A 17260-nucleotide genomic window follows, 5' to 3' on the forward strand; every position below is an offset into this window, starting at 1 on the left:
ATGTGGGAAAAGACAACAAAAGGATAATGTGGCCATGGAAAACTTATTTGATTTTAGGCCATATCAAGTAAGGTGAAGTATCCAACAAAGGAGGTGATGGTGGTTCTTTTCCTTGTGCTGCTTACAGGCTCTGACTCAGAGTCCCTCTAACCACCACCCCCCAATTAGGACCCTGTATTTGATGTATTTCTTTTCTCAAGTGCTTCTTAATTGACTGAATACTCCTTGTCATTCGGATCTCATATCAAATTCAACTCACATTTAATATGCTACTGCCAACAAACATTTTTCATTTCTTTATACCATTTGTTGTTATTGAAATGACTTTTTATTGATTATTTCTGTTTATCACCCTCACATATTGACTTTAGTTACTTTTATTAACTAAAGGTGCTGGGGATTGAACCCAGGGATCTTGTGTGTGCTAGGGAAGGGCTCTACCACTGAGGTACACCCCAACCCAGACTTTGGTTATCTTTTTCACTCTTCCAGTGCCTGGCACAATATCTAGTCTATGGTGTGAGTAGCATGTAGGTATATGTAGTACACAATAAATATTCTATTGTTTGCTGATTGAGTGAAAGACAGACTATGCTCATAATGGTGAGGTTAGTTTTTTCAACACTTTTGAAAATTGGTTGAAAGTATATGGGAGATTTTACCTAGTAAAGAGAAGTCACAGGGATAAGACAAAGCTGTTTTTTTAAAACTACCTGAAGGACTGTCATTTGAAAAAAAAAATTAGGTTTACAGACTCACTCATTCAACATTATTTTTTGAGCACCTGCTCCATGGTGGGCATCATATGACCCAGGGAAACAGCAAGAAGCAACTCAGAAGGCAGATGATAAACAGATACACATGAAAATATGAGAAATAGCAACTGGTACATGCACTCTAGGGAGAAAATCTGGAAGGGTGAGGAGGTCGGGACTGCCCGTGAGGGCTGGCTATTGCATAGGGGTTGTCAGAGAGGGATCAGCGGTAGATGTCACAGCTTATGATGCCTGGGTTGTGTGGTTAGGAGGGATCAGTGAGTGGGCTTTAAGCAGAGGTTTCCAACCCTAGCTGCAAAGTCTTCAAGGAGATTTTTTAAATGCTGATTCTGGGGCCTTACTCTCAAAGACACTGATTTAACTGATGTGGCTTGCAGCCTGAATATTGGATTTTTTTTAAGCTCTCAGTGATTCTGATGTGCAACCAAGGCTGAGTGCTCTCAGTAGATGACAGACAGATTTAGTGGTGGATGAAAAGAATCACCTAGCAACTAAAAATAATCTGCGATGCCTTCCTGGTGTTATATTAAGCTCCCCGGTACAGAAAGAATTGAAGAACACCTGGGCCCACTGAGATACAACTTCATGTGCAAGAGGACAACCATTAAATAAAAAAAATAAATAGAAAGATACATAAATAAATAAAAATATAACAAAGTTGGCATGAATGTAGGAAAATTGGAACCCATATACAATGCTGGTGGGAATGTAAAAGGGTACAGCCACTCTGGAAAGTGTTTTGTGGTTTCTCAAAAGGTAAAAAGTATATCTCAAATACTTGAAAACAGAGATACAAATGGACACTTGCATACCAATGTTCACAGTGGGATCAGTCATAAGAGCTCAAAGGTGGAAATTACCCAAGCGTCCATGAGCATATAAATAAACATAATGTTGTATATACATACTATGGAATATTATTTTGCCATAAAAAGGAATGAAGGTCTGACACATGTTGCAGGATGGTGTACCCTGAAAATGTTTTGCTAAATGAAATACACTAGACACAAAAAGATAAATCTATGATTCCAATTATATGGAAATCCAGAATAGGCAAATTCTTAAAGGGAAAGAGGTAGAACCTCATAACCCAGAGTTGAGGGGAATAGAGAAGTATTATTTAATACGTATAGAGTTTCTGTTTGGGATGATGGAAGAATGCAGGAAATAGGCAGTTGTATCAACAGTTTCACACTTTTACAGATGTACTTAATATCACTGAAGTATACACTTAAAATGCTTGTTTTACATATTAATGAAAAATTTCATGTTATTTATACTTTATTACAATAAAAAAGAATACATGGATGACCAGACGCCCAGACACTATTTGGGGCTCCTGTATGAGGGGCAGGCTGGGCTGGGTTGTTTTAGGTCCCTTTCTTGTCTACAACCCATGATTTAAACACATCCTCTAGTGGGAGGAAAGATTCAGAATGCTTGGGATGAACACATCTGGCTCCAGAGAGCATGTATTTCAAATCAAGAAGATGTCAGGATCAGAGGGCACCAAGTTCAAGATACGGTTCATTTGTGACAGGCCAATTAAGAGCCAGAAATAGCTCAACTGTAACCTGTGAGTGACAAGCAAAATTCAGCCACAGAAAGAGATCTTTTAATTAGGAAGAACTGTCCATTGAACTAAATGTAAATCCAATAACAATAATTAAAATAAATTAGGCATCACTTTTGTCAATTCATCTTTGACTCCTGGGTTGCCTCTGACGCCCTCAGAGTACTGTCAACTACTTACTACCAGCTGACTCTCATCTGGCCAAAGAGTTGTCCCCTACCCTGAATTGATTCCCTGACAGCTAATCTTATGAAAACTTTTACTCTCTCTTCTTTGTTTTAGCTTTTTCAGTGATCTTTCAATCCATTAATAAAGAAATTCCACAATTTGTTGTCTATGCTTTCCATTTTCTCTGTTTTTAACGAAAGAAAACATAAAGACATTAATTCTGGGCAAGATTCCACCTAGGTTAGTGTATGTGAGACTAGATTGTAAATGACAGAGTATAATACAAAGAACTAATTGTCATCAATACCAGAAGCCTATACAGGCCCCATAGCAGAGGAAGTTATAGGTTATGCTGTGTTACACACAGACACACACACACACACACACACACACACACACACACACACACTTTTTTCACAGGCAGGAAGATACTTTTTGATTGGTTTTGCACTGGATTTGTTAACAAGAACCTGTGTGACTTCCAAATACTTCTCTGAGCCTGTTTCTTCATGGATTAATTGAGAAAATTAGATTGAATCTTTCATTCATCAAATATGTATTGAGCGCCAACCACCTGCTAAGTAGTGTGCTGGAAATGAACAGAGTCCCTGCCTCACAGAACTCGTACAATGTACAGGGCAGTTAAGGCAGTCAATGCAGCCAGATCAGTGCTTCCAACTTTCATGTTTATATAAACCTACCAGGGATCTTATCAAAATGGAGATTCTGGCTTTGTAGGTCTGGGGTGAGGTCTGGGATTCTGTATTTCTGTCCAGCCTGAGGTAGTCATGCTGGTGCTGCTGGTTCCTGCATCACACTTGGAGTAGCAAGATTATAACAGGCCTAAACATGGCAGTGTGATAGAGATGAGTAGGATAGAGGGCAATGACTGGTAGCCAGAGAACACTGCAGATGATGTTTGGCCGAACTTTGATCTTTGCAGAGGATTCAGAAGTGAGAAATCAGAGGATTCGGGAGGAAGAGAGAAGAGCGGATGCAAAGGCCCTGAGACAGGCAAGACCTTGTGTTCACTATAACAGGGGAACAGCAGGGGCTGACCTATTGAGATAAGCTCAGAAAAGGAATCAGGAGCTACATATGCTCTGAGCGTTTGTCATGTTCTGGTGAGCAGTGGATGTTCTATTGGAAGGTAAATGAGAAGATACAGAACTGTTGTAAGCAGAGCAATGACAGCGTGGGGAGTGAATATGTGAGAACAGAGAAGTAAAACTGCCAGGGGTCCTTGTGAGAGTCCAAAAGGAAGTGGCCTACATCAGAGGGGCTGAGGTGGAGAGAAGTGGGTGGGATAAAGGTATATCTGAGGGGTAAAGGATAGATAAGACTAATAGATTGCATGGGTAAGTGCAGAAAAGTAAAAATGCAAAACACTTCTAATTTGCATACCTAGATAAATGTTGGTACAGTTTAATGAGAAGGGAAAATGTAAAGTGTGAAATAACTAAGATATTCAAGTGGGGGCGTGAAATAGGAGACTGGATATGTATCTGGAATTCAGAGGGAATGACTAGGCAGGGAGTGCACACAGGACGGCCAGCATTTCTCTGGGACTGAGAGTTCTGGAGAGGGATGTGATCACCCAAGAAGTAGGTCAGGGTCTTTAAGAACTCCACTACCAAGTAATGCTATCGCGAAGGAGGAGCTGGCAGAGGACACTGAAAATGTCCAGAATGACCAAGGAATGCCAGAAGAATGCATGGTATTGCAAGACCAAGAAAAGAAAGTTTGAAGTGACAAGAAAAAAAAAAAAAAAGAACAAGTGTTCTTGATAGTCCTCCAGAACTACTGGAGGACCACTTCTGGTCATAAAGGAAGCAAAGTAGACAGGACACCAGAGCAATTATTTTGCATTTCACATATTTAGCTTTGCAATAAAATAGTGCCAGCTCAGCCCAGGATCACGACATTCACGTGGTACATGGAAGGATCTGGAGACTAGTGTGTTAAAGGAAATAAGCCAATACCACAAAACCAAAGGTCAAATGTTTTCTCTGATATGTGGATGCTAACATACAATAAGGGGTGGGGACAGAAGTTTAGTAGAGTAGACAAAGGGGAATGAAGGGAAGGGAGGGAGGACGGTAACAGGAAGGACTGAAGTGAATCAGACATAATTTTCGCATGTTCATATGTGAGTACACCACAGTGAATCTCACCATCACATACATCCACAAGACTGGGATCTTAGAATAAGATATATTCCATGTTTGTATAAATAGATCAAAGTAGGTTCTATTGTCATGTGTAACTAAAAGAAGCAAATAAAAAACAATCTAAATAAAAATTATTCTTAATCACACACACACACACACACACACACACACACAAAAGGAGCGCCTCCTCTCCCATCTGTTGAGTGCCTTCTGTACAGGAAACATCCTTGAAAATGATACACACAGCATGTCCCAAAAGATCCCAAGCAGCACAAATGCTCCTGTGGAAAGTTCTTCCTCCATCCCTCCTGACCAGCCTGCTTTCTCTCACCAATAAACAGCCAGAACAAAGATTGCAGACATTCTGACTTAAGAGAGATAATACGTCTAAAATTACTTTTGTTCTAGTGGGAATTTTATTAATCTTAAATGTAAGGTCCTGGGTTTTTCTACAGTGATGAGATTGGTATTGACCAAGATGGTCCCAACATTCCATTCAGCTGGATTAAACTTTAGACAGGCTTCTTCCTGACTCTGGAGGCTCTGAGATCCCTTTCTTTGAGCACTTTAGACAACTGTAATTGGAATTCTTTCTTTGACCTTTCGAGATGAACAGCTTTTTAAAAGTCTCTCGACAGTTTTTACAAGCAATTTTTGATTTGATAGTACTCACCATTTTTACAACTAATTATGTCATGCATGTTCTTTCTTCATTACTTGCCATGAACATAATCCATTACTATTGGAGTGCTTGCAGGAGAGTTCAACTCATGATATTTGCATTGGCAATATCTTACAAAAAATATTATTAGCAGTAGTAGTAGTAATGCTTTTTGGTGTTGCTGTGGATTGAACCCAGGGCATCACAAACACTAGGCAAGTGCTCTACCACTGAGCTACATCCCCAGTGCTTATGTTTATCTGAATTAATTTTTAAAATATATTTGTATAAACAGCCCAATGAATAAATGGGCAAATGAACCAAACAGACACTTCTCAAAATAGAAATTAAAAATGGCCAAAAAATATGTGAAAAAGAGTTCAACATCTTTAGCTATCAAGGAAATACAAATCAAGACTCTACTGAGATTTCATCTTACTTCAGTTAGAATCAAAAACACCAATAGTAATGCTCAAGAAGATGTGGATAAAAAGAAACATGCAGTGTTGATGGGATTGTAAATTAGCACAACTACTATAAAGATATGTATAGAACTTCCTCAAAAAAAGTAGAAATGGAACCACCTTATGACCCAGCTATTCCACTTCTCAGTGTTTATCCAAACGATTTAAAGTCAGCATACTATAGTGATACTCCCATACCCATGTTTACACAAGCACAATTCACAATAAACAAGTTATGGAACAATAGATAAATGGATAAAGAAAATGTGGTATATATATGTCATGGAGGTTTGCTCAGACATAAAAGAAGAAAATAATGTCATTTGCAGGAAAATGGATGGAAACGGAGAGCATCATGCTAACTGAAATAAGCCAGATTCAGAAAGTCAAAGGTCATAGGTTTTCTCTCATATGTGGAAGATATAGATGAAAAAGGAATAAAAAAGGGATTCTAAAGAAAATACAAAAAATAATAATTGAAAAGAGGTAAGGAAGAAGAGAGGAAAAGGGGGAGTGGTACTGGCAAATAAAATGGACCAAATTATGCTATGTGCATGTTTAAATTTATGACAATGAATCTCATCATATGTATAATTATAATGCACCAATAAAAATAAAAAGACATTTTTCATTAAAGTAGAAATAGTACAGACAATGAATTTGCTAATCATTTCCCCCGCTATAACCAACTCAAGCAGCAATGAAATTGTAGCCTCTTAAAGTTATTTTCTACATATATATATATGCACTCTGTCCTCCATCCCAGGTTTATTGAAAGACTGGAACATACAAATGGACAACAGCCAGACGATAGATAACAAACACACTCTGACAATCTCTGCTGCAAATGGTCCAGAATGGTTATGACTTGATCTATGACTACAGACTTGCCTATTTTTGTCGTCCCACTTACGTTCAAATCAAGAACCACCAGAGAGAGACAAGTAGGCTCCAAAACCAATTACACAAGAGGCCCCACTTCTTGTTACTGTACCACTCTCACCCACCAGCAACCTCTAATCAGGGAGCACCGGAAGGCTTTTTTCTCTAAACTGCTTTTCTGCTTCCCTACTCATCTTTCAGGCTTTGGGAAGAGTTGGTAGCTGACCCTCTTGCTGTAGCACACTCTGAATAAAACCTTCTGTTTGTTTTCATTTGTGTTGTCTTCATTTATTACTGCATTCAAGATACATTCTAGATGTTATACTTAAACTAGTCATACATTTTAAAATTAAATATAAGTCTTTCTGGAGAATAGAATCTTCTTATCATTCATTTTACACTACTTTGAGTTCTTCCTGGAAATTTCAAGTTCTCTAGTTATTTTTTTTTAACAATATGCTCCCCTCCCCATTTTTTTTTGTTTTAGAGAGAGAGAGGAGAGAGGGAGAGAGGCAGAGAGAGAATATTTTTTAATATTTATTTTTTTCAGTTTTTGGTGGACACAACATCTTTATTTTATTTTATGTGGTGCTGAGGATCGAACCCAGCGCCAGGCGAGCGCGTTACCGCTTGAGCCATATCCCCAGCCCCCATTTTTTTTTTTTTTACAGAAGGACTGAATAAGACCACTTGTAAAGAATTGTTCCATAATAAGTAGCATCATAGCAATATTATTTCAGACTGGCCAACAGCATTAGAAATCATCTGGAGGGCTTAGTGAAAGCAGGGATTGCTGGAACCACCCAGTTTCTAATGCAGTACATCAGGGACAGAGCCACAATTTTTACATTTCTAATAAATTGGCATGTGATGTTGATACTACCAGTCTAGGGTCCCAATTTAGAGAGCCATTGACCTAGAACTTTGTAAAGGATGCCCTTAATCTTAATTTTCATTCCCACATTGTAAATTATGTCCTTATGTTACTAGGTTCAGAGCCCCTGCTTGGAATTGGGTAGATTTTGACACTGATTTATTATTGATCACCTATCGTATGACAAATAAGGCACTAAGGAGACTTTTTTAATGTTGGCTCATTTCATCTTCACAATTATCATGTGATCTAACATCTCGATGCTCCTTTTTCAGAAGAGTCTGGCATGCAGCATGGTTTAGAGACAATATCGTACAACTATCAAGTAGTGGAGCTCAGGTTTAAACCCTTACATTTTGATTGCAAGTCCAGTGCTATTTCCATTAAGTCTCAAGCATGCTAATTTATAACTGAATAAATTTAGCATAAAAAGACATGCTACAAAGTTTGACTTTTTGTCTAGAAAATTAAGATACCAAATGTTGATAATGATTCCTTTATATGCCTTGTTAAAAAAAAAAAAACATGCTGTCTATGGAAAATAGGAGAACAATAAGGAATAAATCCCCTGTGATGGAAATCATGCATAATGAAATTTCAATGTAATTTTAAAAGGACTCTTTCCTTGTTTTTGAAGACCTTAAAGATAAAGAGGAAAAGAAGAGGGGTGGTTGGTGCACAGCTGGTGAAGTTAGGCAATTTTCAACTGTGAACATGTGGAATAAAATTCTTACGGCAAGCTCTTACTAGAGTTTTGGAGGACCCAAAGATCACACATGCTGCAATCAGAAAAACTTCAAAGTCTGTATAGTGCGTAATGGAGTTGAAAGCTACCCAAAATACAAAGGATAGCAAGATCAAAGACACTGTTCTCTAAGGCCACAACCCAATGTAAACCCAAGTCATAACAGATGCCACAAGGTGACATCTATATTTGTGAAAGTCCACACTACTGTACAGTATGTTAACTACCAGGGATTTCCTTCTTGGAAACAAAATGCTGAATGATAGTGCACATGCATTAAAGGGGTAGCACTCACTTTGAGACAAGTCATTCTTTCAAGATTGTAACTGAGCAAACAGTTCCAGAGATAATTAATTTCTTTTTCTTTATATTTCGATTCTATATAGGGTTTCTGGTTTGTTTTGCAAATGTCTCTTTACCCACAATTGTTCAGGAACATGCTCCAAAAGCACAGAAATGTCCTCTTTTGTAGTAAAACACATAGCATGTTTTCAGTTTTTGACTGATTATTTCCTTGAAATTACTTCTGTGATGGTGAGAAATCCAGCACAGGAAAAAAGCCTGGACCACACGCAGCCTTTCCACTGTGGTTGATCATTTACCCCAAGGGTAAGTGCTCAAGGAAAGCAGAATTCCCTTCTCTAACAATGATCTGTACCCTAAGTTTTTGCTGCAGCTGGTCTGTCTCAGGTCTCAATTGCCAAAGCATTCAAGACTGCATATTTAGCCAGGATCCTGGCTTGCAAACTGTTGCAAAGTATTATGGTTTCCCTTCCTTCCCTTGCCTCTGATTACATAAAAATGTAATGTCCCAAAGAAGGGAGAAACTGCTTAATGTTATTCGATGTAGTGTAGCCAAACAATGGCCAGGGATTGAACCCAGAGGCACTTAACCCTTGAGCCACATCCCCCACATCCCCAGTCCTTTTTATGTTTTATTTAGAGACAGGGTCTCGCTAAGTTGCTTAGGGCCCCACTAAGTTGCTGAGGCTGGCTTTGAACTCATGATCCTCCTGCCTCAGTCTCTGGAGTCTCTGGGATTATAGGCATGAACCACTGCACCTAGATGTCTTTTTTTTTTTTTTTTTTTTTTTAAGGCTGTGTTCACACTACCCAGGCAAAACTGAGTAATTAAGACAGAAACTGTGTGGTCAGCTAAGCTGAATCTAATCTCTGGAGCTTTATGGAAAAAGTTCCATGACTCTGCTCTTTTGGATCCAGTGGTATTTGGTCTAAAGAATATAGTATAGGGCCACTAAGTTTCTAGACTAGTTTCATAGGTAATAACAAAAAACCCTCCAAAGGGAGCCAATTTATCTGGGATTCACTCTATCTTCTCTCACTAAGTGGAAAGCAACACCATTCCAGCTGACCATGCCAGAAAAGAAGCATCTTAAACAAATTTTTTCTTCTCCTTCACCAAAGTCATTAACTACTTTGAGTATCCTTTAGATCTCCTTACTTCTCTTCAAACTGCTGTCTCGAACCTAACAGAGGTCTTTCTTCTGTCTTTGCCTCGCTAGACTACCCCAACCACTGATATCCCACTACTCATTCTGTCTTTAGCCATTAGTTTATTACACGGCAGAAATTTAACGTATCTTAAGTTGGCTTCCCATCCTGTCTCAGCAAGTTGCAGATCTGTTTTTTCCAATTGCTCAGGCTAAAATCTGGAGATATGTCTGTCTTCCTCCCCTCCCCCTTTTTTTTTGCAGTGCTGGGGGCTGAACTGGGGGCCTGGCAATGCTAGTCAAGGACTCTACCATGGAGCTACAGTCCCAACCCTGGGGTCAATACTGACAAGCCTCTTTTCTAATACTGCATATATTTTAGCAAATAATTCAGATCTATCATCAAAATATATCCAGATTCTGACCCTTTACCAGCTGCTCTGCTATGGTCTCTCTAGTTTCAAGTGCATCATGTTCCTTCCCCTGGGTGACTGCAAAGGGTGTTGCTGCTCCTATTGTTTCCCACACCCAGTCCACTCCTCACCCACTAGACACAATGAGCTTTTTCCTAGACTATTTTCTAGTTATCTCCTGGGTATTTGCCCTGGTGTGGCTTGTCATCCTACTGAGCGAAGAACCCTTGCCACAGCCTAAATGATCTTACAAAACTGGCTCTTGGCTGCTTCTTTGACTTCTGCTCTTACCATTCTCTTCCGTTCCCATGCTGCTCCATCTGTGAAGGCTCCGGGCTTCCTTGTTGTTCCCAGAATGAGCCAGTCATGCTCTCACTTGAGGTCTCTCACCTGATGCTGCCCTCACCTGAGTCCCTCCATCCTCCTGGCTCTCTGTCCCGAGGAATCCACACGGCTTCAGGTCTCTGTTCAGATTCACCCATGCAGAAAGACATTCCTGGCCACACACATTTAAAATAGACCCTCCCCTTCCCTCACTCCCTTGTCTTGTATTATTGATCTCACAGCTGTTACCTGGCGTGTGCCACTCCACACACAGCCTAGAATGACTTCAGTGTCAGATCACTGAAAGCAGGAACTTGGTCTGTCACGTTTAATGATGTATAAAAGAGTGACCAGCACATGCCAGCACTGAAAAGGTATCTGTAGAACAAATGCATGAATGAATGAATAAATGAGCAAATGAGCTACCTTTTAATTGGTAGTTCAGCCTGTTCCCAACCATTCTCAGCACTGATGTCAAAATGTGGATTTTTCTCTTTTCAGGAAAAAAATTTGCTAACCTCTTCTCCCTGGTCCAAAATCCCGTGATGTCTCTCCATTACAATTTCAGTAAAATAACAAATCTTCAGGTAGATGTCATGCCTGTGTTGACCTCTTCCTATTCTTCCTCTTCTTTACCTGGTAAGCCCTTTCATGTCCTTTGGTACTTGGTTAAAATATCTTATTCTATGAGAGGCCATCCTCCACCCCAATATGTCTCTAAAAACTTCTATGCCACCCTATAATTACATATCATACCTTATTACAGTATTTTTAAATATTCATTTAAAGATGCTCCCCCCCACACACACTGTCTTACTCATTTGGTATTGGCACAGCCTAGCACAGCAAACATATTTAACAAATGAAAACACAAACAAGGTAGCCCTCACCCAAAAGAAGCTTAAATTCTAATAATCAACACAGGTGTTTTTCTCCCTTTTTCTACAACTCAATAGTCCTATTTAATCCTGTGTCTAAACCACTCCCTGAGTCAGGTATATCATGCCTACCAAACACCCATTTGGGTTACAGCTTATTGACTTCATATACCAACATCTAAAAAGTTAATAAGTTTCTCCAGAGCGTATCAGAGGCCTGTCACAGGTCATATACTAAAGGCTAACAGTTCTTCCTATTTTCTAGTCATCTCTTGGGCACTGAAGTTGTTGTGAGAATTAAGGAAATACACATAAAACATTTAGAATATTGTCTGACATGTAGTAAATACTCTATAAATATTATCTATTCTTTTTCATCTTTTCTTTTCATTTCACATATATACTAGCTAGAGCTGGTCCTTCTAGTTCACAGTACAGGAAAATACGAAGCCTGGTCTATGACTGATCATTATAACAGAATGCTGTAATTTGGCAGGGGCCTGTTGAAATGACAAGTATAAATTATATCCAGAGAATGGAGATGGTGAATAAGGATGTACTGAAGATTTTCCAGACAGAACTTGTAGAAAAGCAAATGTGGCAGAGCAGATAAGAAAAAAAAAATGTGCCGAAAGTTCATAGAAAGAAGGTGAAGTTAAGGGAGATGGTCATCATTATACAAAATACATGTATGAAGATATGAAAAAAAAAGAAAGAAGGTGAAGTTGAAAATTCATACAAATGAAAGGTGTAGGAATCTGGAGCATGTGGAGCTACTGTAAGCATAATAGAAGTAGGGAGTATCCAATATCTTGATGGAACAGCAGAATTTTTTACACTTCTGCTTTGTAGCTCACCATCAATGAGCTTGCACCCCCCTCCCTGTGCCATTACTCACACAATGCAGGAGAGAAGGCTGTGGAGGACAGGGGATGGAGGAAGGCAGGTAGAGAATAATGGTAGATTACCCGAGGTTAGACATGGACGTTCAGTACCTGGGTTAAACCTACTCACTTCTTCTCCTCCTGCACATGCTATTAGGCCTCTCTTAAGCCAAAGAGAGTGCTCCACAGTAGGTGCATCTAAAATGCCTGCTGTGGGGCTGTGGGTAGAGCTCAGCATTAGAGCACTTCATGTGAGTCCCTGGGTTCGAGCCTCAGCACCACATAAAAATAAAGGTATTGTGTCCATCTACAACTAATTTTTTTTAAAAAATATAATGCCTTTTGTGACCTTCCAGCCTGACAAACCTGTGAACTGTATTACCTACAGCATGTCCCCAGGTTGGTTGTAACAAAAGTTGAAAGAGCCTTAAGAGCATTCATGCTCCAAACCTCCACCTCTAGTATGCATTCTTAAAAAAAATTATTAGAGCAGTACATAAAGATTTATTTTCATTATTATTCCCAACAATGTTGTTCATTATTGGGAAGAGTGGAAACAATCTATATGTCTCAATTTGAGTATCATTTACATAGACAATTTAAACAGCCATTGAAATCCAGGTTTGAAAAGGATATCTAATGACTAGGGAAAGTTTTTCATAAATACTCTACAATGCTAAAAATAGGTGTAAAACAATTTAAAAAGCTCTATTTTCTGTAGGAAAAAACTCTATATTTATAATTAATCCAGAGAGAGAGAGAAAAAAAAGATTAAGATTGTGAACTTTTTCTTAAAACCACAAAATGTTTAGAAGGAATGAGAGGTTATCCTCCTTCTCTTTCCCAAGAACAACACTAAGATTTGTGTTTGGGTTCTCAGCAACTTTAGCTTGGGTTTTCAAGATGCAGGGCTGAAAATAAAATTTCCTGGCAGGAGCAAAATCACCTGATCTAGACTCAGAAGTAGCCAGCTGGGGAAGGATAAGGTTCAAGAGCTGTGACTTGCAGAAGGCAGGGTTTCAGATTTAAAAAAGAGAAGGAACCTCACTCTCTCCCTCAGTGCCCAGAGGCAGACCACTCAGATGAAAGGCCCCAGTATTCAGCTTTGCATGGAAGCAGCAGAGTCTACCACTGTGGGGGGACCAGGTAGAGGTGTTGGTGGCCAGTGCAGACTGAAAAGTTAACGCTCAGCTTGACCCCAAAAGAAGAAGAGGTCCACAAAGTGACTAAGATTAAATTTCCACTTCAGACCTTCCTCAAAAGGTACATAGAAAAGTTAATTAGAGGTTGAAAGAAATGTTTGATTCCTTACGCCTGATTATCATGGAGCAAAATTTAAATGCATGCTTGGTACATGTATGAGATATACATAGGTACATACCTATTCACATATGTATGTATGTATGTACATACACAGGTAAATGATACTAACACACGCAACAACACATTTATTATAATTACATTACATTAAACCCATATATTATAATTACATACATTCAACATAGATATGTCTAGGTGATGTTTTTAGAAGAAATTGAATTTCTTCTTTATACCTTTCCACAATTTTTCAAATGAAACGTATATTCCTAATGCACAAGTTATTTTTGCAAAATGCATTGTCTATATATCTAGCTTTGTTCATAAAATTGTCTAGATAAGTACATTGAATCTGCAAGTACTGTGTCTCCAACCAGTTATTATCTTACTAATTGGAGCTCCTGATGCAAAAAAAAAAAAAATCTATTGTAAATGTAGCTTTAAGCTGTCAAGCTTAAAGGAACAGATTCTCAGTTTTTGCCATCTACCTGAAGTTGCTATAAAGAAGTAATAATTTTAATATATTTTGCAAATTCTTTTCCTTTCTAGGGATACTTTAGAGTTTACAATTTCATCCTAAGTCTTGCCACTTCTTATCATTTGCACAATTAATACTAGTCCAAGCCACCATCACCTCAAACCTATTTTGTACAAGTTTATTTCTTACAGTAAGTTTTTGTCTTTCGACTTTCAGCCCTTATGGCCTATTTTCCACACAAAAGAGTTATGTCTCCAATACCTGAGTCAGAAAATGTGTGTTCCCTTCTCAGAATTCTTCAATGGCTTTCTATCTCAATCCAAATTCCTACCATGGTCTTCAAGAGTACATGGAATTTGGCACCTTTTGAGCTATCCTTTCTCCCAACTGCTCCATCCACAAAAGCCTCCTCACTGTTTCTCCAATATATCAAGTGCACTCTGACCTTTGCATGTGAAGCATTTCCTTCCCAAAATACTCACCTCCTAAATGTCCACTGGGTTCCCTCCTTGCCTTCAGTTAGGACTATGTTAATAGTGGCCTCATCAAAGAGGACACTCCTGACCACCATGACTAATGCAGCCTACTTTGTCACTCTTATATTCTCCATGCTGCTCTAGTTTCTTCATGGCCTTTATCTAACATATTGTACATTTTAGTGTTCATAATCAATGCAGAGGCTTTGTGAATTTTCTTGGCATATACTAGGCATCCAACAAATATTTGAATAAATTATGTAATGAAGGATGCTGTTACGGACTGTCTTGGAAATATGGTTACATCACTTGCTACAGTAATGTGTATTTATCCATTTTGATCAAAGTGCTGCTTTCAGATACTTCAATCATCTACTTGCAAATCAAATGGGTTATTTTTTGCACAAGGCTTGAGAGTATTACATCCAACAGAGGCCATAGAAGTCTGTCCTCATCAATTCCATTGTCTTTTTCAAAACTCAATTCAAGCATTATCTTCCCAACCACAAAGTTTAGGGCTCTTAACCACCCTCAGCCTCACTATTTATTCCATAACATTGTGTTCCATAAGTATTATAGGACTCATTTTCCACCAATTATTTCTAGTTCATATTCTCTTATCTCTTTAGAGAATGTTTAAGTATAGATGAGGTTCTGGTCCATTAGTTAACATACAAATCAATATTTGATGCATATTTACGACGCTTGGACTACAGTGCAGAATGAGACAGACGTGGCCCCTGTTGTCATAGGGCATGTCATGTTTTACACACACACACACACACACACACACACACACACACACATATATATATATATATATATATATCTTTTTTATTTTCTCTTCATTTTTATTATTTTTATTAAACATCATCTATGAACTTACCCAAAGATGCATGCATTTGCAAGTTGTTGGGGTAACATAAAACAATAAGAATTAATTTTCGCTCATCAGATTGGAAAAATACTACACAGGTAATCTTTTACTCTGTTGTGGATGTGTGAAAGGGCACTCTCAGGACCTGCTGTGGGAGGATACTTTGGCAAGATTTTTTGGATGCTAATTTGGCAGGAGCTTAGCAATTTTTGAATGCACATTTTCATCTATTTTGTGGAAACACTCCAACACTTGCTCAGGAGTCCAAAGATGCAAGTAGAAGTACAAGTGTTGCTATCTTGTTTGTAAAAATGAGCACTTGGAAACAGTATAACTATCCACAAATCCACGAGTAAATCATTAAAAAGTCACACTTTGATACCCTTAATTACCATGTCTATGCCAAAAAGAATAAGAAGGGATAGGGATTCTTATATGTGTAAATAAAAAAAACACATAAAAAGTTGCAGGCAGGCAAATGAGTTGATAATAAAACCAAAGAAGTTGTAGAATGGGGACAGAGAAAAAAGATGTAGCTGTTTGATTCATCAGAAGGTTTCAGCTGTATTTGTAATATTATATATACCTAGCTCATGGGAACACAAGTGTTCTTTCACTTTTTTCACTACTTTTTGTTATATCTGAAATATTTACTTCCTGCAATAAAAAGATGCAACTCATATATAAAGAACACAAATAGACTTTAAGTAGATACATAGATTTTTAAAATTATAGCTAAATATACATGGTATGATATCATAGGACTCCAAAAGAAGACAAAGTTGAGAGAGAAAGACAGATGCACATATGCATGCATGCATGTGTATCTGTAGATACACTCACACATATAAACACACACACACACACATATATATAAATATACACACACACATATATATAAATATACACACACATATGTATATGTACCCAGAGGCCATGGTCATAAAAATGGCCATCCAACTGTTAATTACAGCTATTTGGGGCAGAGAAATGGAAGGTGAAAGGAGGCATTTTCTTTCAGGATATTATTGGATCTTTAATCTGTAAGAATTTGTATGTTTATGCACTGCTTGTTCAACTGAAGATTAAGACTTCCTAACCAACGAATTCCATCTTCTCTTGCATTTTTTAGTACTCACAAGTCCCACTTCACTCTAGAAAGTTAATACATTACTCTTGCCAAATAGGTCATGCATGAGAGTATCAAGTTCTCCAAGCAACAGGGTAAAAACAAAAAACAAACAAACAAACAAAAAAACCCATTCCTTTGTCTACCTAATCATTTGGACATGCGCCCAACAGAATATTTGATAATGCACTTATTTGATAATGCACTATTTTAGACATTACGAAGAGATAATAAGCTAGTCCCTTTCCTCAGGAAGCTCAGAGGTTACTGGGAAGAGAGAGATGAATCCAGTAAGCAAATATATGGAAAATCAGAGCCTCAGTGGATGCTATAGGTGGAAGTACACATGGCAGCCTTGAGTTGATGGGAGATTAGAAAAACGCTTTTAACAAGGAAGTGGTCAATGAGCTAAGATTTAAAGGAGAACAGGAGTTACTGAGAAAAAAGGCTGTATGGTTGTATGGTTGTAAGTGTAGCAGTGAGAACTATGTGAGTTAGTCTAGCAGATTAAGAAAGAGCACAATGACAGGCACCAGGCCAGATGAAGTCAGCAAGGGTCAGATCAGGAGGAGGTCGGAGATATGCATTTTGACCTGTCTGATATATAAAGATGAGGGGGCAATGGGTGGATTTATTTATCTGTAAGGATGGGTTGCAGGAACTTAAAACATTTTCCTTGGATGTATGCCAGTCAATTTATCTAGAACATGGTTCTCAGC

At 38.3% G+C, this 17260-nt stretch overlaps 1 protein-coding gene across 1 annotated transcript in view; it reads right to left on the bottom strand.

Annotated features, from left to right (window-relative positions):
* Window positions 1-10546, bottom strand: part of Htr4 (5-hydroxytryptamine receptor 4) — a 102575-nt gene extending 92029 nt beyond the window's left edge. The window contains exon 1 of the mRNA XM_077796847.1: window positions 10470-10546. Within this exon, the coding sequence (XP_077652973.1) occupies window positions 10470-10546 (77 nt within the window). The remainder of the gene's footprint in view (window positions 1-10469) is intronic.
* Between the last annotated feature and the right edge of the window lie 6714 nt (window positions 10547-17260).

Source organism: Urocitellus parryii, chromosome 1 (genome assembly GCF_045843805.1).
Source record: "Urocitellus parryii isolate mUroPar1 chromosome 1, mUroPar1.hap1, whole genome shotgun sequence".
NCBI lineage: Eukaryota > Metazoa > Chordata > Mammalia > Rodentia > Sciuridae > Urocitellus > Urocitellus parryii.